At 43.6% G+C, this 22,854-nt stretch overlaps 1 protein-coding gene across 1 annotated transcript in view; it reads right to left on the bottom strand.

Annotated features, from left to right (window-relative positions):
- Positions 1-9,497, bottom strand: part of CENPJ (centromere protein J) — a 58,882-nt gene extending 49,385 nt beyond the window's left edge. The window contains exons 1-3 of the mRNA XM_056132801.1: positions 9,437-9,497; positions 5,919-6,425; positions 5,040-5,163 (exon numbers count right to left, since the gene is read on the bottom strand). Coding sequence (XP_055988776.1) covers positions 5,040-5,163; positions 5,919-6,359 — 565 coding nt within the window. The 5' untranslated portion in view covers positions 6,360-6,425; positions 9,437-9,497. The remainder of the gene's footprint in view (positions 1-5,039; positions 5,164-5,918; positions 6,426-9,436) is intronic.
- Between the last annotated feature and the right edge of the window lie 13,357 nt (positions 9,498-22,854).

The following is a 22,854-nucleotide window of genomic DNA, read 5'->3' on the forward strand; positions in this document are numbered from 1 at the left end:
ATATATTGCTTTTTGGGTCACACCTGGTGATGCACAGGGGCCACTCCTGGCTCTGAATTCAGGAATTACCCCTGGCAGTACTCAGGGGACCATATGGGGTGCTGAAAATCAAACCCGGGTCAGCCGCGTGCAAGGCAAATGTCCTATCCACTGTGCTATTGCTCCAAGCCCCAGGAAAGTATATCTATAAGAACTGTGAAATTTTTTTTTTCAATTTAAAATATTTTATTAATCAAACTATGAAAAACATAAAATATCATTAAGGGGTGCACACTACATGTGGCATAATACTTATTCTTTTTTTTTTTCCATTTTTTTCCCTTTATTTTATTTTATTTTTTTTAAAGTTGTAGATTTACAATTTTTTGTGCTTTAGTTTCAATTATACAATGATCAGATACCCATCCCTCCACCAGTGCCCATTTTCCACCACCATGGATAATATCCCTCCCACCCCCATCCCCCCATCCCCCCTGTCTCTGTGGCAGGGCAATCCCCTGTGTTCTCTCTCTCCTTTTGGGTGTTGTGGTCTGCAAAATAGGCATTGAGTGGCAAACATGTTCAGTCCATAGTCTACTTTCGACATGCATCTCCCCTCCTGGGAGGATCCTCCAAACATCCTTTATTTGGTGCTCCCTTCTCTATCTGAACAGCCCTTTCCTCTAGGATACCCGGCTGGCCTCTAAGTTATGGAGTAATCCTCCTGGTGCTGATCTCAGCTATTCTTGGGTATTAATCTCATACTTTGAAGAACTGTGAAATTTTTTAATTCTAATCTTTTGTAATTTTAATTATATTTGCATGGACAGAGAGCAGGTATACTTCCCAAGTGTGGAAGATTCTCATATTCATGCTCCACATGTAAGAAGCTCTGCTTAGGACTTGGCAACTCCACAGCTATGACATACAGAGCAAAAACACAGATAATTAAAATGATCTCTACTGTTTCCAGTCAGTAAGTATTCTGTGTCACAGCACCTAAAAGTCTTTTTCATTTGTAAAAAAAAACACCCAGAGGTGCTCAGGACTTAATGCTGGCTCTGTACTTAAGAATCACTCTTGGCAGGGCTTGGGTGACCATATGGGATGACAAGGATTGAACTCAGGTCAGTCACCCGTAAGACAAGCACCCTACCCACTGTACTATCATTCCCACCTGCAAGCTGGTTTTGTTTGTTTTTATTTTTAGAAAGTATTTTTTTCTTAAGATTACACCAGTGAGACTGGCACACATCACCATAAACAAAAACAATCAGTACTGGTGTGGATATGAGGAAAGGCTCCAAACCTCAATCACTGCTGGTGGGAATGCAGACTGGTCAAATCTTTTGGGAAAATATGGACAGATTCTCAAAACAGCAGGAATCGAGCTTTCATATGACCCAGCAATCTCACTTTGGAGCATCTATCTCCAGGGCCCCAAACACTGTTTAGAAAAGACAAATGCACTCATATGTTCATTGTAGCACTATTCACCAAAGCCAAAACCTGGAGACAACCCAAGTGTCCAAGAACAAATGACTGGAGAAAGGAACTATGGTACTTATACACGATGGAATACTGCTAGGCTATAAGGTGAAATCGTACACTTTGCTAAATGGATGAATCTGGAGAGTATCATACTAAGTGGGATGGAAAAGAACAGACACAAATGATCTATCTTATATGTGAGATATAAAGAAACACAGTAGGGGAATAACAAATGCTCAAAGGAAACAGAAACTGAGAACATGAGTAGGAAGCTTAGGGGAAAGGGCCGCCTGGGGGAACTTGGAGTAGAGGAACCCCAGTGAGGGTGTGGTTCTAGAATGTCTGATGTGTAAACCTACACTAATAGTATGGTAAACTACACCCTGTGACAGGCTCACACAGCCGACCTGAGTTCAATTCCAGCACCACACATGGTCCCATGGCCCACCAGGAATGATCCCTGAACACTACTGGGTATGGTCCAAACACAGAAACAAAAAATTGTTATCTGTAATAATATATTGTTGGGGATTGGAGCAATAGCAAAGCGGGTAGGGCATTTGCCTTGCACACGATTGACCTGGGTTCAATTCCCAGCATTCCATATAGTACCCCGAGCACTGCCAGGAGTAATTCCTGAGTGCATGAGCCAGGAGTAACCCCTGAGAATCACCGGGTGTGACCCAAAAAGAAAATATATATATATATATGTATATATATAGTTGGTTATTAAATGAATTATTTTTGAAACTTCTGTTTTAATGTCTATTATAGTAAATATCAATAGCTATAAGCACATACAATAAATATTATTTGGAGTCCTCAAATACTTAAAGAGTATTAAGTGGTTCTGATGCCAAAAAGTGTGAGGGCCCAAGGAGACAGCTCAAGACGTAGCACACAGGGTCAGATATAGCTCATTGGACTGGAGCACATGCTTCACATACAGTAAACTTGGGTTAGATCCCTGGCACCCTGTGGGTCCCCCAAGCAGTGCAGAGACAACTCACCTCCTGAGCAGCCCTGCACATTGCTAGGCGTGACAAGAAAAATCAAACAAAGTGTTATCCTACAGTAACACACGTGCCTACCACGTATGAAGGTTATGTATGAAAATGTGCAGCCACTGTCTAAAAGCAACTGCCCATAACTAAATGGAGTTAGTACTTGGTTTTAAGAAGAGAAATAGTTTACTAAAACATTCATTTGGGAAGATCATTCTGAAAATGTGGAGATCAAAGATGGCCCTGGAAGAGACTGATACCTTGTCATTTACATCTTAGCTCAAGGATCCCAATCCTCCCTTTTCTTAAATTTTCTTCTTTAATTTCAGTCACTGTATTTCACACTTTGAAAATACTATCAGAGGCACGGTTTATGCATATTTCAGCAGCAGCGTTTCCACCATATTGCCCATCTCCCTCCACCGGGGCCTTTTCATCCTCAACCCTTCCCCACATCTCACTGACTAACTTCTCCATTTAGAGGACTTAGTGCTTTTATTAATTTTGAAATCTGCTTCCCTGTAACTCTATCTTAGTACTATTTCTAAAATAGTATCACAGACTATTATTTTCATAATCTTATTCTTTTTATGTATTCCATAAAGGAAACTTGAACCATCTACTTCAAGATACACATTCTCTTTATTCTCCAATATAATATCCAAAAATCCTAAATCATTATTTCTCAATCATTTTTTTAAAAAAATTTATTAAGGCACTGTGATTTACAAAGTTTTTCATGATTGTCAGAAATAAAATGTTTCAACACCAATTCCTATACCAATGTCCCTCCACTCCCTCCCATCCCCAGCTGTCTATATGGCAGGTACTTTTTTTTTTTTTTGCCACTAAGATTTATAATACTCTTACTGAAAGGGTTTCATGTCTGACACATTCCGGCTCAACACCTCCCTCAGAGTGGCCATTACCTCCACCACTGTCAAAGTGTCCCCCTCCCATCCTACCCTCCCTGCACTTCCTTACCCAGTGGCCAGCATCTTACAGCATGGCCAGTGGGCATATTATTCCCCTACTATATTCCTTTCTTATATCCATCCATGTAGCAGCAAATTACATGATTTCACCTTTTCTTATAGCCTAGTAGTACTCCATTGTGTGTAAGTACGATAGTTTCTTAACAGTACCAGGACAGACATTTTTTATCTGATCTTGAACCAGGTTTTGGCTTCCATGAATTGTGCTGCAATGAATGTAGGAGTGCATTTGTCTTTTCTAGTGTTTTGGGCTCTTGGGATAAATGCCCATAAGTGGGATTGCTGAATAATACAGAAGCTCAATTCCTAGTTTCTTGAGATGTGTGCATATTGTTTTCCAAAAAGGCTGAACCAGTCCTCACTCCCACCAGCTGTGAATGAGGGTCCCTTGTTCCCACATCCACACCAACACTAGTTGTTTTTGTTCCTAGTGATGTGTGTCAATCTCTCTGGTGAGGTAATATCTCATTGTTGTTTTGATTTGCAATATCCTGATAAATGATATATAGCATTTTTCCATGCTTTCTGGCCATTTGTATTTTCTTTGGAAAAATTTCTGCTCAGTTCTTCTCCCCAACCTTTTTCTGACGATGGCTTCCTTCAGACCTTGTTTCCTTCCTGTGGCCCCCATGTCTTATTGGTTGTCCCCGTATCTCCTACCATGGTCCTACCTGGACTACCTTTTAGCCCCACAGAGTCCCAGGCTGAGAAACTTCACTCTCAACTGGTCTTTCATCTATGCACCTCTCACCACCACCACCACCGAGCAAATCCCTCCCATCACAACCTGCACACTCACTTGTCACTGTTTTCCTTCTCTGTGTTCTCAGTGACAATGCACTGGCCTGAATTAATAAGATAAATCGCTTTAAAAAGCAGCACTAAGAAGCAAACACACTGTACCACCTGTTTTTAAACACTTGTGGGACACAATACAATCGCAACAGATATCAGAAGCAACAACTCACAACTGTCGTAACTTTAATGACAGAGCAAACATACAATACCATTAAGGACTGGTTGATGAAACTTCTTTGAAAGTATGAGTACTATTTTGCAATGGATTTGTTACAATGGAATCTGATTGAAAGATTTTAAAATCACTCTCCAGATAACATTTGAATCTCTAATAAGGACATCATGAGTTCTACTAACTGATCTAGCATACATCAAAAGAATTACATTATCCAAGCACAGAAAATCTTTTAATATGGTTATTAGGCTGAGCAAAGCAGATTTACACCCATTCATCTACATAAGCAAGTACTTTTCCATTCATCAGGCAGACTCTATAAGCCAGCAGCCCTAGGCTCTAGACCTTTGCTAGGTCTTTTGAAAATTTTATTTTATAAATAAATGAGTGCCTTTAATCTAGACAAAGAATGGCATATCTTCCAAACATCCCAATCATATTCCATCTCTAAATTCCATCAGAATTACCTGCCTGCAAAGAAATTACACTTTATAACATATATTAAAGAAATGATAACTAACTTGTTAGACTACTGAAGAAAAACACTCAGCTGCTTATCACTGTACGTAACTGAAGGTCCTAAAAAAGCCAAAGTACCTGGGAGTATATGCTGCCCAGACACCTTGGTTAGCAGCTTCTCTTGCTCCTCCATGAGTCTCTGCAGTTGCTCTAACTGTTGCCTCTTCAGTTGCTCCTGCTTCTTCTGTTGCATTTCTTTCAGCTTTTTAAACATAAATTAACTTCATTAAGTGAATTTTACACTTATTGTCCTTTGCTAGTTACATTTACTCCCTCCAAAGCATTCTTCTGCGGTATTTCTAAATCATTTCAAAGGTGGGCCCTCCGAAACCAAACTTCAAACTCAAAGCTTCAGTTTGTGGGTTTGGTTAGTTTGTGGGCCACATCTGGTGATGTCAGGGGACAGGGTATTTGCCCCCAGCAGTCTGAGTCATGCAATGCCAGGAATCTGGCAAGGCAAGTGCTCTAGCGGAGAGCCACATCCCCAATCCCTAAAATTTAATTTTTATAAGAAAATTCATATCAACTATCTCAACTAAGAACAAAAAGGGTCATCTGAGGGGCTGGAGAGATAGCACAGCAGGTAGGGCGTTTGCCTTGCATGCGGCCGACCCGTGTTTGATTCCCAACATCCCATATGTTCCCCTGAGCATCGCCAGGAGTTAACTCCTGAGTGTAGAGCCAGGAGTGACCCCTGAGCATCGCCGGGTGTGACCCAAAAAGAAAAAAAAAGTCATATGAATACTTTTAAAACAAGATAGATATCAGTAGATTCATGACCAACTTTCCCTCCCAATTTTTGGTCAGCCATTTACAACTTAGTCTTTGCCAAATAAGGTAGGAACTTAAAGATGTTATTTTTATGTTCTACATGCTAAACATATTCTGATGTTTCACATTAGACAAAAAGCAAACTGATATATTGAGGATTTCAGAGTATTTCACACAGCACTGTACCTGTTCAAGCTTTTTAAAAAGTGGATCTTTATAAGCCAAGTCTTTGCTTTCACTTTCAGTAACTGAAATAAAGTCACTTTTGTTACCTTCCGAATGCCCAGAAGCACCCTCACATGCCACAATCTGAGGGACCTTTTTGATTAAGGGGAAGGCAGTCTGTGTTGCAGATTCATCTGACTGTAATTTGTAAGGGCTATTAGGTTTCAATTTCTGTTCTTCAAGTGAATCCTCTTCACTTAAAAAACTGAAGCTATTTAAACAATGCACAGCTTTTATGGGAAAGCTGGTAGATATGTTCACAGCTTCATGTTTCTCTTCATCTGCTTCCAGGATGGGAAATTCACGATTTAATATGACCCCAGCCCGAGAAGGATTGGTAGTCCACTGCGTTAAGAAGTTCTGCCCACTGCTTAGCTCCGAAGAGGCCGGCATCAGGAACATTTTAGTCCAGTGCTGCTTCTATATGAAAACTATATAAATGCCAGAAGAGCAAGTAACTTCCAACACCTGCAAAAAGAAGATAACCAAAAAAAAAGATATATGTATGTATATATATATATATATATTAAAGTCATTCTACCCAAAATGTTCCAGAACAAAAATCTACTAAATTGTGTTGCAATGCTGCCCAAGCCATTGAGATCCCTGACATCATATATGGCCCCCAAGCACTGACTGCCAAAGGTCACTCCCAAGCACAGAGCCACAAATAGCCTCACCAATGTGGTCCAACCCCCACAAAAAATATGAGCACACAAAAGATAGAGCAAAGTATAGATGCCCAGACACTAAAATATGTTAATCCTTTCATTTGAAGAAAAGAAACTATCAGTAAGAATATATAATTTTGTACCAGGCTGTGTTGGCAATGGTTAACATCTAGTGTTGAAAAGAACTCTTTTAAAATGGTACTTGGAAATGTAAACTAGGAAAACCTTTTAGAGGGCAATTTGACAGTATCTATTCAATACAAATGCACAGAAACTTGAACTCTGCAATTTAACAGCTTTCTGACAGGGGGGTTCTGAATGTTTGTAATAAACTGGCATTAACAGGAATCAGCTAATGCATATAAGAAATAGAAAAGGACAGGAATGATACAAGATGAGAATCTACTGCCTGGTGCATGGGAAAACCAGATACAGTCACACCACCTTCTGGGAGAAGAGAAGGCGTTTGCAGTTCACCATTCAATGAGGCAGGAGCAAGGCACAATTCCGCCTCCTGTTTATCAAGAAATAGGTAAATTTCCAACCTGACCTTCTTGTGTACAGAAACGCCCCTGAAACCTTCACCTTGCAGAATGCCATTATACACCCAACAGAAGTAGCTATAACTCACCACACTGGACAAAGTCATGGACATCCAAAGTCAGAGCAACTCTTCCTAAGGAAAGGAACTTGGGGGGCCAGGCAGCCCACAATGCAACCTCCCAAACTCAGTTTTCTGCTTTAGTCTCAAGAACACACCTCTTCCTCTTTCAAACCTAACTAACAGAGGAAGGCTTGGAGGGCATATTAATAGGGATTTGACATGGAATCATATCACTCCCAGGACTCCCAGGAATGGATGATTATACAACTAAGGTAGAAAAATCCTGGTCCACTCACATATGAGGAGGAAATGGTCCACCCCTGACATCAAAGCTCCATCTGCGGTGAAGACACTACCCTCCATGATGCAAATGAACCTACTCTGTCCAAGTCATGCAAAAGTATTCAGGAGTGCTAAAGAGAAGCCAATACTGGCCTCCCACCCACCACCCACCACAAAGGCAGTGCAAGCCTGAGGACGCAGCCCTGGGGCACAAGAAAAGAAAAACTATCCAAGAGTAAATCTAGGAAGGGAGGTGAAGGTCTGCACGCTGGAAACTGTAAGATATCACTGAAAAAAAAATGAGAACAAAACCCAAAGGTTTTTAATGTGAGTGAACTGGAAACAAATATCAAAATGGCCATCTTACCTAAAACAATCAATAGGTCTATGACATTATTCAAGGAAACAGAACAGACAATTCTAAAAATTGAACTGCATGGAACCACAAAAGACCCTAAATAATTAAAATAACACTTGAAAAAGAAAAAACGGAAAACATCATCTTACTGGCTTCATTACAGTAACTGCCTTGCATGTGACCAAACCAGGTTCACAATCACTGGCACAGAGCTAGGAGTAAATCCGGAACATAGGCAGGTGGCCCCAAAACAAAACGAAACCCAAAGCAGCTGTAATTAAGACTGCGGGACCGGAATGAAAACAGGCAGAACAGGCAGCCCATGGGACCACAGCAATATTACAGTTGACAGGCCATCTGCTTTGCACTTGGCCAACTAGAGTTGGGCCCTCAGCGTCCAAACATGCCCATACGTGCAGGAGTAAGGCCTGAGCACCGTTGGGTATGGCCTAAAAACAGACAACAGAACAGGGGTAAACCCACACTACAAGGGCCATAAGCAAGAATAAGAAACTGAACCGGGGCTCCAAACAGCAACAGGGCACTTGCCTTGCATGTGGCTGACCCCAAGTTGAGTCCAGAAGCACGGTACCCAGAGACTGCTGGAGGCACCCCTAAAGCATGGCAGCGTGTTGCCCAAGTCTCCAGCGCCAAATCAAGACCATACCAGGGGGAAAAAGCAGATCTCCTCAGTGAATGGAGGTGGGAAAACTGAGTCACCATAGCAAAATAATGAAACCAGGTAACTATCTAACACCGTACACAAAAAGTATCCAAATGGATTAAAGGTTTAGATGTCAGACCCAAACTCTTATATAAACTACAAGGAAACAAATACAGGCGGGACGCTACGGGACCTCAACACCACCAGGGTCATACAGAAGACTTCACGCCAGGGCAAGAAAAACAAGAGAAAGACCACAGGCCCCATCAGGCTAGAGCGGGCAGAGGGGCGAGGGGCAGGTGGGAGGGTATTCGCGCGTCCCAGAGCTGTAACGCCCTCTCACCGCCAGGGCAGGCCGGCAGGCGCGTGGGACCCGGGGCGAGCGCGACCCCTGGAGCACGCAGACCGGGGCGGCCGGGACGGTCCCGAGCGCGGCCCTCGGTGCGCACCGCGGGCGGGAACCGGGGGCGGGCACCGCGGGCGGGCACCGGGGGGCGGGCACCGCGGGCGGGCGCCGCGGGCGGGCACCAGGGTCCGGCACCGGGGGCGGGCACCGGAGCGAGCACCGCGGGCGGGCACCAGGGCCAGCCCCGCCGCCACGGAGGGCGCAGCTTGGCAGCGCGTCAGGTGAGGGACGGGAAAGGGCGGCTGCGCGGCCCCGGGGTTCTCGACGTGGGGAGTGCAGACACGATCGGCAGTTTCGAGGAGACGGTCCGGATCCCTCTCTGTGACGGGGTGCACCGGGGACACGGCGCTTGGGGGTCCGCCAGCCTCAGCTCACCTGCGCGGCCCAACGTCAGGACCTGCGCCCGCGGCTCCCTCGCCCGGCTCACCACGACCCGCTTCCCGGACCCTCCAAACCGGCCCCGAGTCTCCCGCGCCGGCCCCGCCCGGACTGACCTGCCCTGCGCCCGCCTAGCCTGCCCGCGGCCTCCGGACCACGCACAGCGCCCGGCCCGAGGACCGCCGCCCGGCCGCTCTCCTCGGCGCCCGCGCTCGCCCGCCTTTACGAAAGGGCCGCCACGAGCGCGCGGGGCACTAGCCCCGCCTCCCGCCGAGCGCGCCTGGGAAACGGAGTTGCCCGCCGGCCTCCAGTGCCGCGGCCCCAGGGCGCCGCCCACACGCGCGGACTACGACTCCCAGGAGCTCCACAGGGCTGGCGTGCCCGGGGAGACGATTTCCGCCTTCCGGTCCGACGCGGCCCGCGGCTCGGCGCGGGAGAGAAAAACGGTCCCGCTCGGCCACGCCCCTGAGACGCCCACCCCCTCGGCCACGCCCCTTCCTGCCCGCTCCGCTAGGCCACGCCCCCGACAGGCCCTCCTCTCGGTTGCTCCTGCTCGGCCACGCCCCTGTCCGCTCCTCTCGGTTACGCCTCTGACAAGCCCAACCCCCCCTCCCGCTCCTCTCGGCCACGCTCCTCCCCGCCAGCTCTACTCGGTCACGGTCACGGCCCTGTCAGCCCTGCCTGCCTGTTGAACCTAGGCGGCCCTGGCAGTCAATCCACAGCGTTCTGAGCCTATTTTTTTGCATGTAGCAGTCCAGTGATGCCAACACAATTTATTAAAGAGGCTTTTCTTACTCCACTTCACATTACTTGCACCTTTATCAAAGATTAGATGATCATATGATTGAGGGGAGATGTCAGTGTATTCAACCCTGTTCCATTGGTCTGCAGTTCTGCCTTTGTTCCAGTACCATGCTGTTTTAATTATTACTGCTTTGTAGTACAGTTTGAAGTTCGGGAGGTTGATTCCTCCCATTTTCTTTTTCCCAAGAATTGCTTTAGCTATTCGTGGGGGCTTATTGTTCCATATAAATTTCAGGAGTGTTTGCTCCATTTCTTTGAAGAATGTCATGGGTATCCTTATAGGGATTGCATTGAATTTATACAATGCTTTCGGTAGTATTGCCATTTTGACAATGTTAAGTCTCCCGACCCATGAGCAGGGGATATCTTTCCATTTCCTAATGTCCTCTTTTATTTCCTGAAGTAGCGTTTTGTAGTTTTCTTTGTACAGGTCCTTTACTTCCTTAGTTAAGATGATTCCTAGGTACTTGATTTTCTGGGGCACAATTGTGAACGGGATTGTTTTTTTTCATGTTGCTTTCTTCTCTCTCACTGTTTGCGTATAGGAAAGCCATGGACTTTTGGGTATTGATTTTATAACCTGCAACTTTACTATACGAGTCTATTGTTCCTAGGAGTTTTTTGGTGGAGGTTATTGGGTTCTCTAAGTAGAGTATCATATCATCTGCGAATAGTGAGAGCTTGATTTCTTCCTTTCCTACCTGAATGCCCTTAATATCTTTTTCCTGCCTAATCGCTATTGCAAGTACTTCCAGTACTATATTGAACAGCAGTGGAGAGAGTGGGCATCTCTGTCTCGTCCCTGATCTTAGAGGGAAGGCTCTCAGTTTTTCCCCATTGAGGATGATGCTTGCTGTAGGCTTGTGGTAGATGGCTTTAATTATGTTGAGGAAGGTCCCCTCTATACCCATTTTGGCTAGGGTTTTCATCATAAAGGGGTGCTGAATCTTATCAAATGCTTTCTCTGCATCTATTGATATGATCATATGCTTTTTCTCTTTTCTTTTGTTGATATTCGATATGCCAAACACAGTAACAACAAAGTCTCCAATGGAGACGTTACTGGGCCCGCTCGAGCAAATCGACGATCAACGGGAGGGCCTTTTGTTGATATGGTGGATTATGTTGATTGATTTCCGAATGTTAAACCATCCTTGCATCCCTGGGATGAATCCTACTTGGTCATGGTGTATGATCTTTTTGATGAGTAGTTGGATTCTATTTGCCAGTAGTTTGTTGAGGATCTTTGCATCTGTGTTCATCAGGGATATCGGCCTGTAATTCTCTTTCTTTGTGGTATCTCTGTCTGCTTTTGGTATCAGTGTGATATTTGCTTCGTAGAAACTGTTCATGTACAAAAGTAAGATCAAAATGGATTAAAGACCTCAACATCAGACCAGAAACCATAAGATACATTGAAGATAAAGTTGGCAAAACCCTCCATGACATTGAAGCTAATGGTATCTTCAAAGATGCCATGCCACTGGCCGAGCAAGTGAAAACAGAGATAGATAAATGGGACTATCTTAAACTAAGAAGCTTCTGCACCTCCAAAGAAACAGTGACCAAAATACAAAGACAGTCTACAGAATGGGAAAGGATATTAACCAAATACACATCTGACAAGGGGTTGATATCCAGGATATACAAAATACTGGTTAAACTCCACAAGAAGAAAACATCCAACCCCATCCAAAAATGGGGCAATGAAATGAACAGAAACTTTCTCAAAGAAGAAATCCGAATGGCAAAAAAGCACATGAGAAAATGCCCTACATCATTAATCATCAGGGAGATGCAGATCAAAACCACAATGAGATACCATCTCACACCTCAAAGACTGGCCCACATCCAAAAGAACAAAAACAACCGATGCTGGCGTGGATGTGGCGAGAAAGGGACACTCCTTCACTGTTGGTGGGAATGTCGACTGGTTCAGCCCTTCTGGAAAACAGTATGGACGATTCTCAAAAAATTAGAAATTGAGCTCCCATTTGACCCAGCAATGCCACTCCTGGGAATATATCTCAGAGAGGCAAAAATGTATAGTCGAAGTGACATCTGCACTTGTTTGTTCATTGCAGCACTCTTTACAATAGCCAGAAACTGGAAGAAACCTGAATGCCCAAGAACATATGACTGGTTAAAGAAACTTTGGTACATCTACACAATGGAGTACTATGTAGCTGTTAGAAAAGATGAAGTCATGAAATTTACACACAAGTGGTACAATATGGAAAGTATCATGCTAAGTGAAATGAGTCAGAAAGAGAGGGATAGACATAGAAAGATTGCATTCATCTGGGGGATATAAACTAACAAAGTATGAGATTAATACCCAAGAATAGCTGAGATCAGCACAGGAGGATTACTCCATAACTTAGAGGCCAGCCGGGTATCCTAGAGGAAAGGGCAGTTCAGATAGAGAAGGGAGCACCAAATAAAGGATGTTTGGAGGATCCTCCCAGGAGGGGAGATGCATGTCGAAAGTAGACTATGGACTGAACATGTTTGCCACTCAATGCCTCTTTTGCAGACCACAATACCCAAAAGGAGAGAGAGAACACAGGGGATTGCCCTGCCACAGAGACAGGGGGGATGGGGGGATGGGGGTGGGAGGGATATTATCCATGGTGGTGGAAAATGGGCACTGGTGGAGGGATGGGTATCTGATCATTGTATAATTGAAACCAAAGCACAAAAAATTGTAAATCTACAACTGTAAAAAAAAAAATAAAATAAAATAAAGGGAAAAAAAAGAAAAAAAAATCCACAGCGTTATCTGAGCTGGTAAGTTTGGCAGTTTCAGAAGTGATGACATACGCCCTGACAGATGGTCTCTGTAGGCGTTTTTCATTCTCTGTGTTTCGTTTTGACTGGGGAGAAAGTTTCCTGTCGGCCCCGCTATCTCAACGCAGCAAAAAGTCATTGCTCGCGTCTTTTACCTTAGGTGAATGCGTGGTTCGGTAGTGTGTGTCCCCAGTTGTCAAGACTATTTTGAACACAAAATGAAGAACTCAAAGAATAATAATTGGTGCCAGTGTTGCATAGTTCCCATAGGGCCCTGCAACCTTAGAGTGCACGCACCTGAGCTTCAATTCTAATAGAAGAACTGCAATCCATGATTTCCAAGAACTCCACTAGTGAGTTCTACCAACACTTCAAAGAAGGCTTAGTCCATACTCCTCAAACTTTTCCAGCACAATTGCCCTCAGAAACAGAGCTGATGGTCACTTTTGTATGTCATGAGCCAACCCCTGCCTTCCCTGGAGAGGCCTATAAGAAACCCACCCTCTTGAAAGTAGGTAAGGGATATTCTTAATGGCCTTTCGGTATCAATATTGCAAACCAAAATGCCCAGAGAGAAAGAAAGAGAAGAAAAGCGCCTCCATAGAGGCAGATTGGGGGTGGGGGAGTGATGGGAAGGAACCTGGGGACACTGATCCTGAGAAATGTGCATTGGTGGAGGGATGGGTGTTGGAACACTGTATGACTGAAATCCAATCATGAACAGCTTTGTAATGGTCTATCTCACAGTGATTCCATAAAAAAAAAGTTAAAAAAAAAGAATCCACCATTACCAACCCGTTTTGGACAGTCTACTTCCTCCACCTAGCCTGAGATTCTGCATGTTGACTGTCCTCGAATAACTATTCTAAACTTAATTGCAGTCCTCTTTCTCAGTTGTCAGATATAGATCACAAGCCCTTAAGAGCTCCTCACACCAGTTACAATATGACCTTATCTATTGATACATAGCTGGCTTTTAACAAGATTCAACATCTATCCATGATTTAAAAAAAAAAAACTCAAAAAATAGAACTGGAAGAACACACCTCAATATGGTAACTACCATCTACAAGACATCAACAGCCAACATCATATGTAATGGTTGAAAACAGAAAGCTTCTCCCCTGAGATCATGCACAAAGTAAGAATATTCACTCTCACCACTCTGATTCAATATAGTTTTGGAAGACCTTGCCACAACAATCAGACAAGAAAAGGGAATTCAAAAGATCAAAATTAGAAATAAGAAATTAAATGATCATTATTTGCAAATGTCATGATAATATACCAAAAAAAAAAACTAGAGACTACTAAAAGACTCTTAGAAGCGCCAGAGCAATAGTTCAGTTGGGTAGGGATTGGTTGCCTTGCACACAGCCAACCCAGTTTTAATCCCTAGCCGCACATATGATCCCCTGAGACCAACTAGAAGTGATGCATGAGCATGGAGCTAGGAATAGGTACTAAGCACCACCAGGCATGGCCCTAAAATCTAAATATAAAAATAAAAAACAAAAACTCTTAGAAACAATAAATACAGAAAGGTATCAGTCTACAAAACTGAAGTTCCCTGTACTTCTAGAAGCCAAGAAGTGCACCAACCACCATGCCCACCCAACCACCTCCAAAACCATGTAAGTTAATCTAAAAGCCTTGCTCCTAAGACTAATAAATAAATCTCAAAAGAGATCAACTATCCATGGAAAATTTTCTTGGATATCTGCTTAGACTGAGATATCCAGGCATCCCCAGGGTTGGGGGTGGGGGGTGGGGAGTTCATCTCAGGTCCCGCACAGAAAAGCTGCTTCCCTCACATTGCAAAATTGCCACCATGCCTCTGATTGGACTCCATTGTGTCAAGACCAAACCTCACCCAGAAGTTAACCTGCTGAAAATTTGGGTATATAGGTCTTTGGAACAGAAATATCCAGGCTTTCCCAGGTTCAGGATGGGCTACCTCCTTCCACCTCCCTGTACTTCCAGAAGCCCAAGCAGTTACATCCACACCAAATTTTTAAAAAAATTTATGTCCGTGAGTGTTTGGGGGTCATACCTCGTAATGCTCAGGAATTACTCCTGGCTCTGCACTCAGGAATTAGTCCTGGCAGTGCTCAGGGGACTATATGGGATGCCGGGGATTGAACCTGGTTCAGCGCATGGAGGGTAAATGTCTTATCCACTGTATTATCACTCCGACCCCTGAGTTAAGACTTTAGCTCCAGCTATATCTGAACTTCCTGGATCGCATGGCTGCCTTCACAGCCATGTGACATCTCCAAACTCTACAACATTGAAAATACAGTAGCAACACTTCAGATTGGATGGGATGTAACATAGAAGGCATCAATCTTCACTAACCAAACAGTAACACAAAAGGCTTAACCTGTAACAACATCTTAGTAATTCCTTATACAAAAACTTAAGATCTCCATGGTGAGATGTGGCAATTTACAGTAATTTTCTTCTAAGGAATTATTTTGATCATTCCATTAGCAATTTATTAATAACAATATCAGATAAATTATTGTGGGCCTGTTAGAGAGGCAGACTTGAGGGGTGGTTGGAAAAACTTGGAGACAAAGTTGGAGGGACAGTGATAATGATGGTGGTATTGGTATTGAATACCTATAATAAATCATCATGAACAAGTTTGCAAGCCATCACGATCACGACCACCCTGTTGTTCGTCGATTGCCTCGAGCAGGTGCCAGTAACGTCTTCTTCGTCCTAGCCCTGAGATTTTTTTGTTAAAGTGCCATATTCAAGGCTTTTTCAGGGTTAGGAGAATGAGACCCATCATTGTTACTGGTATTTGGCATATTGGGTATACCACGGGGAGTTTGCCAGACTCTACCGTGTGGGTAGGTTACATTTGGTAGCCTGCCAGTTTGTCCAAAGTAGGAATGAGATGATAAGACGTTGCACAGGCGCGGATGTGATAATCTCTGGATCCTGGCCGTTGTTGGAGTTACACGGCAGTTGGTGGGTGTAACTGTCTAGTTACTGGCAGGTCCAGTCCCAAACCGTGCAGGCTTGGAGATCTCAGCCCCGGGTCCCACACATCTGGGTTCCTCTGCCAGTTCTTTTATGCGTGAGGCTCATCCAAGGGTGTGGAGAGTGGTATTTATATAACTATTGCAAGCCATCACTTAATCACTTAATCACTTAATCCCCGTTATTCATCGATTTATTCGAGTGGGTGCCAGTAACGTCTCCATTCATCCCGGTTGTGTGCTAGCGTAGCCCAATGGTATATGTTCGTTCTAGGAACATACAGAGCCTCAAACCGATCATTTAGGGTCTTGACGAAGAAGTCTGACCATCTTATAGGTGGGCGTCCACGTGATCTTTTGATGTCCCGTAGAATCCAATCAGTAATGGCTCTAGTCCAGCGGTTGTCTGTAAACCTCATCACGTGTCCAGCCCATCTGATTTTTAATGTCTTGGCAAATGAGACAGCGTCCCTGATTCTTGAGCATTGACGAAGATCAGAACTCCGGATTCTATCTCTCATTTGAGTGAATCGTGACATTCCAAGCATAGTTCTTTCGATTCCTCTTTGAGAGACCCGAATAGCATTCTCATCCTGTTTTCGTAGGGTCCAGGTCTCTGAGGCATATGTTAATGCAGGAAGAATAGTGGAATCAAAGAGATGTGCTCGTAGCTGGAGGTTCTTTGTCCTTTTAGTTATTTCTTCAATGCTCTTGAAGGCATTCCAAGCCGCTCTCTTCCTCCTGCGCAACTCAGGTGTCAGGTCATTCATCATGTTGATTTCTCGACCTAGGTATATATAACTGTTGCATTCGGAGATGGTGGTTCCGTTGAGAGCAAATGGAGCGTCAGGAACAAGGCTGTTTCTCATAAACATTGTCTTCGTAAGATTCAGCTGTAGTCCGACCTTTCCACATTCACGGTCAAAGTCGTTCAGCATTTGTGCCGCTTGGCTGATGTTTGGTGTTATTAGAACGATGTCATCAGCAAAGCGAAGGTGGTGTAGTTGCCAACCATCTATCTTCACTCCCATGTTTTCCCATTCCAGTCGTCGCATGATGTTCTCGAGGGTGGCACTGAAGAGTTTTGGTGAAATGGTATCACCCTGCCGAACCCCTCTCTTGATATGGATGATTACTTCTTTGTAGAATGGTGAGATCTTGGTAGTGAATCCACAATAGAGCTCACGAAGGATCCTGATGTATTGAGTTTGTACGCCCTGATTGGCTAGGGCTTCCATGACCGCTTCCGTCTCAACAGAATCAAAGGCCTTCTTTAAATCAATGAACGTTAGACAGAGCGGCATCTTGAACTCCCGAGATACCTCAATGAGCTTGGTTATTGTGTGGATATGGTCGATAGTACTGAATCCTTTTCGGAATCCAGCTTGTTCATATGGTTGTCCTTCATCTAGTGTTCTGCTAATCCTATTCAGGATGACTCGAGTGAATAGTTTGTAGATGACAGACAATAGGCAGATTGGGCGATAGTTGCCAATGTCGTGGATGTCTCCCTTCTTGTATAGTAGTACAGTCCTGCTGGTTTTCCATTGGGATGGAACCTTGCATTCAGACAGGTAGCGTGTGAAGAGTCGAGCCAATGTATTGACGAGTACTGATGGTAAGTTCTTCAGGTGTTCAGGTCTGATCTTGTCTGGGCCAGGTGCTCTTTGTTTCTTTACCGATGAGATGGCATGTTGGATTTCGGAAGGGAGAACATTGGGAACGACATATCCATCATGTAGTATGTGGTATGTGGGCAAGTGGATGTGGCTATTAAAGAGATCTGAGTAGAAGTCGTGAATAATCTTCTCCATTGCCCTTCTGGAAGATGTGATAGATCCATCATGATGTCGGAGGGCAGTCATTTTGGTTTTGTAGTTGGTGAAGGACAGGCAGGCATTACGAATGTTTTTCCCAGCTTCTGCTGCATCTACCAGTACTGCTGCTCTCCTGTTTTTGAGGTCATCCTTGATGGCTTCTCTGCACTGTTTTGCCAGTTCGGATGTTCGCTTGTGGTTGCCTGAGGCATGTGCCAAGCCACGTTGGCGAATAAGTTCAAGAGTGTTCAAAGAAAGACAGTTTTTTTGTGGTTATCTCTCTCTTGGCATTCCTTGCACAATCATGGAGGTGCTGAATCATTCGATCGTATTCCTCATCAATGTTTTCAATGACGGCATCTTCCCATGTTGCCGCAATAGAGCCAAAGAGCTCCCAGTTGGTGGTTGTTCTGGGAGTCCTCTTCTTAAACCTTGCATTCTTTTCTCCTCGTTCTGTGAGGTAGAATTTTGCACAAAGAAGACGGTGGTCTGATCCCGTTTGGAATTTTGGGACAACAGCAACATCGGTTAGGCAAAACCGCGGATTGAATATGATGTGGTCTATTTCATTGTGGAACCGTCCATCGGGAGACTCCCATGTCCAACGTTTAGATTCAGCCTTTTGGAATTGTGAGTTACCATGGAAGGTTTTGGTTGACATGATGAACTCAGACAGTCTGTCACCCTGTTCATTCTATTCCAGGCCATGGGTTCTGATGTGGAGTTCATCAACTGATCTTCTTGGTCCTATCTTGGCATTAAAATCACTATTGCAAGCCATAGTTATATAAAATGTAGAGGAAAACATTTACGTAAACAGGTCTTAACCTATTTCATATAAACTCCAAAATATATTAGCACATAAGTTCTTTAAAAATTTAAAGTAAGGCATGATTAGATCCAAATATAAAAATAAAATTTAATGCAATAGATTTCTAGATTCCAGAGTTACAGAGTTGAAAACTTACTTGTGTAAATGAGAAGAAATATTTTATTATGTTGGGTTAAAGGGTTTTATTTTCTTTATTTAAATAGGTTTAAATATATAGCAATTACAAATTGGCTCTTACCAATTGATTTTCTGATCATTCTATTTGCCATTTCTTTAAGTTTTGCTAGAGCAAGTAATATAAAGTGAATTTGTTTTGTGCCTAAGGAAGCAGGTCGGGGATGGGAGAAATGGGGACATTGGTGGAGGGAAGGTCACACTGGTGCTATGGGAATACTAAATAATGAACAAATTTGTAAATCATGGTGAAATAAAATTTTTTAAAATTTGACACCAAAAAAAGTGTGCTATTTCTGCATACAAATAATGAGCTAAAAGAAAGGAAATTAAAATGGCAACCCTTTGCAAAATAGTGTTTAGAAACATCAAATACCTCGTAATCAACTTAACAAATGAAGTGAGAGACTTTTTTTTTTTGCTTTTTGGGTCACACCTGGCGATGCACAGGGGTTACTCCTAGCTCTGCACTCAGGAATTACTCCTGGCGGTGCTCAGGGGACCATATGGGATGCTGGGATTCGAACCCGGATCGGCCACATGCAAGGCAAACGCCCTACCCATTGTGCTATCACTCCAGCCCAAGTGAGAGACTTATAAATATTCCCTGTTCAATTATGGATTGGAAAAGTCAACATTGTTGAAATGACCTTTCTACCCAAAGCATTATGCACATTCAAAACAATCCCTATTAAAGTTCCAATGATGGTCTTCAGGGGCCTAAAAAAAACTACTAAAATTTGATAGGAACCATTAAACTCCCCGAATTGCCAAAGTAATGATTAGAAAAAAAGATGGGAGACACTGCATTTTCCGACTCTGAATTCTTTTACAAAGTTATAATGATACTGAAATACAGATAGACTTGAAGATCAGTGAAACAGAATTGAGGCTCCTGAGATGAATATTTATATTTATGGTCAATTAATCTATGACTAAGGACCTAAGTATCTTAAGAGAAGTCAGAAAAGTCTCTACAAAAGTGATGTTGACAAACAAAAACGGGGGGACTGGAGGGATAGCAAAGTGGGTAGGGCGTTTGCCTTGCACACGGCTGACCCGGGTTCAATTCCCAGCATCCCTTATGGTCCCCTGAGCACCACCAGGAGTGATTCCTGAGTGAAGAGCCAGGAGTAACCCCTGTGCATCACCCGGTGTGACCCAAAAAGAAAAAAAAAAGTGGTGTTGAGAAAACTGTGTAGCCACATGTTTTTTAAAAAGAAAACAAACCAAAAAACATGGGGTTAGAGCAATAGTAGAGCAGGAAGTGCATTTGCCTTGGACACAGCTGTCCCAGGTTCTATCCTGAGCATCTCATATAGTCCCCTGAGTACCACCAGGAGTAATTTCGGAGTGCAGAGTGAGGAGAGTAGCCTCTGAGCATTATTCAGCATGACCCAAAAAGAAAGAAAGAAGAAAAAAATTTGATCTATATCTTACACCATGCTGAGACCACTCTCCACACGCATGAAGGTACCAGCAGAGGAACAAAGGCATGCGGGTCCCGGGGCTGAGATCTCCAAGCCTCCTTGGATCCAGGCTGAATGGGAGAAAACTCAAAAAGATAAAACATTCACGAAGCTCACTGTCACTGTCACTGTCCTTCCGTTGTTCATCGATTTGCTGTTGTTACTGTGTTTGGCATACCCAATACGTCATGGGTAGTTTGCCAGGCTTTGCCGTGCTGGCGAGATACTATCAGTAGCTTGCTGGGCTCTCCGAGAGGGGCGGAGGAATCAAACTCGGATCAACCGGGTCAGCCATGCAAACACCCTACCCGCTGTGCTATTGCTCCAGCCCTCACAAAGCTCAACTACAGAAAAAAAGAAAAAACAACCCCATCCACAAAACAGGGAAAGGACGTGAACAAATATATTAAAAAAAAAGTGTTGATCAACATTTATTATTAGAGAAATGCAAATCAAAATAGCAACAAAATATCATCTCACACCAGTGAGAATGTCATATATTGAAAGACTGGAAACACCCAATCTTGGCAGGCAAGAAAGGAACCCTCATTCACTGCTAGTGAGAATGTCATCAAATGCTAGTTGAAAATGTATTTTCAACTCTATGAAAAGTGGTTTGGAGATTTCTCAAAAGAGTAAGAATGTTGTGGAGTTCATGCCCAATCAGCTAATCAGTGGCTGAATAAATAGCAGTACTCCTACAACGAAAAAAATAAAATAAAAATAACATGGCAGGCTACCGAATGTAACCTGCCCACACGGCTCCTCGTGGCGTATCCAATATGCCAAATACCAGTAACAATGATGGGTCTCATTCTCCTAACCCTGAAAGAGCCTTGAATATGGCACTTTAAAATCTCAGGGCTAGGATGAAGAAGAGGTTACTGGTGTCTGCTTGAGGCAATCGACGAACAACAGGATGATTGTGATCGTGATCATGATATCTTATACCATTTATAAAACTAAATTGATAAAAGACCTTGAGATTAGACCAGAATCCATAAACTACATTGAGAAAAAATAAAACTCAGAGGTGTTTTCAATGAACTGACCACAGAAGCCAAGACAACCAAAAACAAACAAAGGTGATGACATCAAACTTAAATTGCATTGCAAAAGAAACTCAAGCTAACATAGAAAGACACCCTAGATTCCATCCTGGATATATATGAATAGATATGTCTATCTATCTATATACAGATATAGCTATCGCTCGCTCTGCACTGTCCTTAATTTTAGGTGAGTCACTCATAACATGGTTTTAGCCTCACTTCCTGTTGGTGCTGAACCTAAAGATCAGCTTATGGCAAAATCTGTGTTTGAGCTGGGGTGTGGAGCTCAGCAGTAGAGCACTTACTTTAGATGTGAGACACTGACACTGGATCACATCACCAGCACCACAAACAATTTTTTTTTATTTTACCACAAACAATTTTTACAGAGAGGGAGAAGGGAAAAGGGAGAGGGGAAAGGGTCTCTAGGCACTGCAGATGTGGCCCAGGCACAAAACCAAAACCAAAAGTCTCCCTCGCAGGGGAGGGTGACAGAGTGAGAGGAGTGAGGGGTGCAGGTGGACACCAGGACACTGCTGGGAGGGAGAGGACACTGGTGGAAGATGTGGACCGGAGTGCTCTACACACGAAACCCTGCCATTACCAATATTGTAAATCACGGTGCCAAAATTTTAAAAACTAAAATCGTTTATTAAAATAATATTCAATAGCCAAATCACTTCAGGCTTTTCCCATTATGCTTTTCCTCTAAGATCTTTGAAGAACTACTGTTTGCTCTATTATTATTTTTGCCCAAAGTGTGCCTTTAAGTTGCTGTTTTTCTTTTTTTTAATTTTTAATTTTTAATTTTATTTTCATAAGGTTGTTCACATTAATTGATTACATTCAATATTTCAACACCAATTCCAACACCATTACACCTTCTCACCACCATTATTTTGAATTTTTTCACCACCACTCAAGCCTGCCTGCCACAGGCAGATGCTAGAGAATTTTTTTTTTCTTTTTGGGTCACACCCAGCGATGCACAGGGCTTACTCTTGGCTCTTCAGTCAGGAATTACTCCTGGCGGTGCTCGGGGGACCATATGGGATGCTGGGAATTGAACCCGGGTCGGCTGCGCGCAAGGCAAACGCCCTACCCGCTGTGCTATCACTCCAGCCCCAGATGCTAGAGAATTTATTTTCTATTGTTTATTATGAATATCATGAGAGGTTGCGTGGCTGCAAAAGTGGCCATGCGCTCCTGGAATTCTAAAATTGTAAATGATTGGGATCTGGAGACATCTCAGTCTCAGTCGGGAGCTAATCCATTCTGAGATTCATTTGGGAGTCTGGATCAAGGTCGTTGACGCACTTAAATGGCACCTGGAGGCAGTTAACAGGCGCGACAGCCAGGACGACAAAGGGATCGGGAGTCGGGAAGAGACACGCCCCTCTCCTCCCACCCCGCCATGTGGCCTGGAGTCTGGAGTCTTCGGTCCCTGGGTTTTTCTTCTGGAAGTTCGTGGCTACGGGGGTTCATTTGGAGTAGGCGGAGAGGGGACGTCTGCTCCATCTGAGCTGCCCCCTGATGTCAATTTGGCATGGGGCCAGAAATCTCCGGTGAGCTGCTGTCTCCTAGGATTCATTGCTGAGTCTCA

The sequence above is a fragment of the Sorex fumeus genome, unplaced genomic scaffold, assembly GCF_029834395.1.
Source record: "Sorex fumeus unplaced genomic scaffold, SorFum_2.1 ptg000095l, whole genome shotgun sequence".
Classification (NCBI taxonomy): Eukaryota; Metazoa; Chordata; class Mammalia; order Eulipotyphla; family Soricidae; genus Sorex; species Sorex fumeus.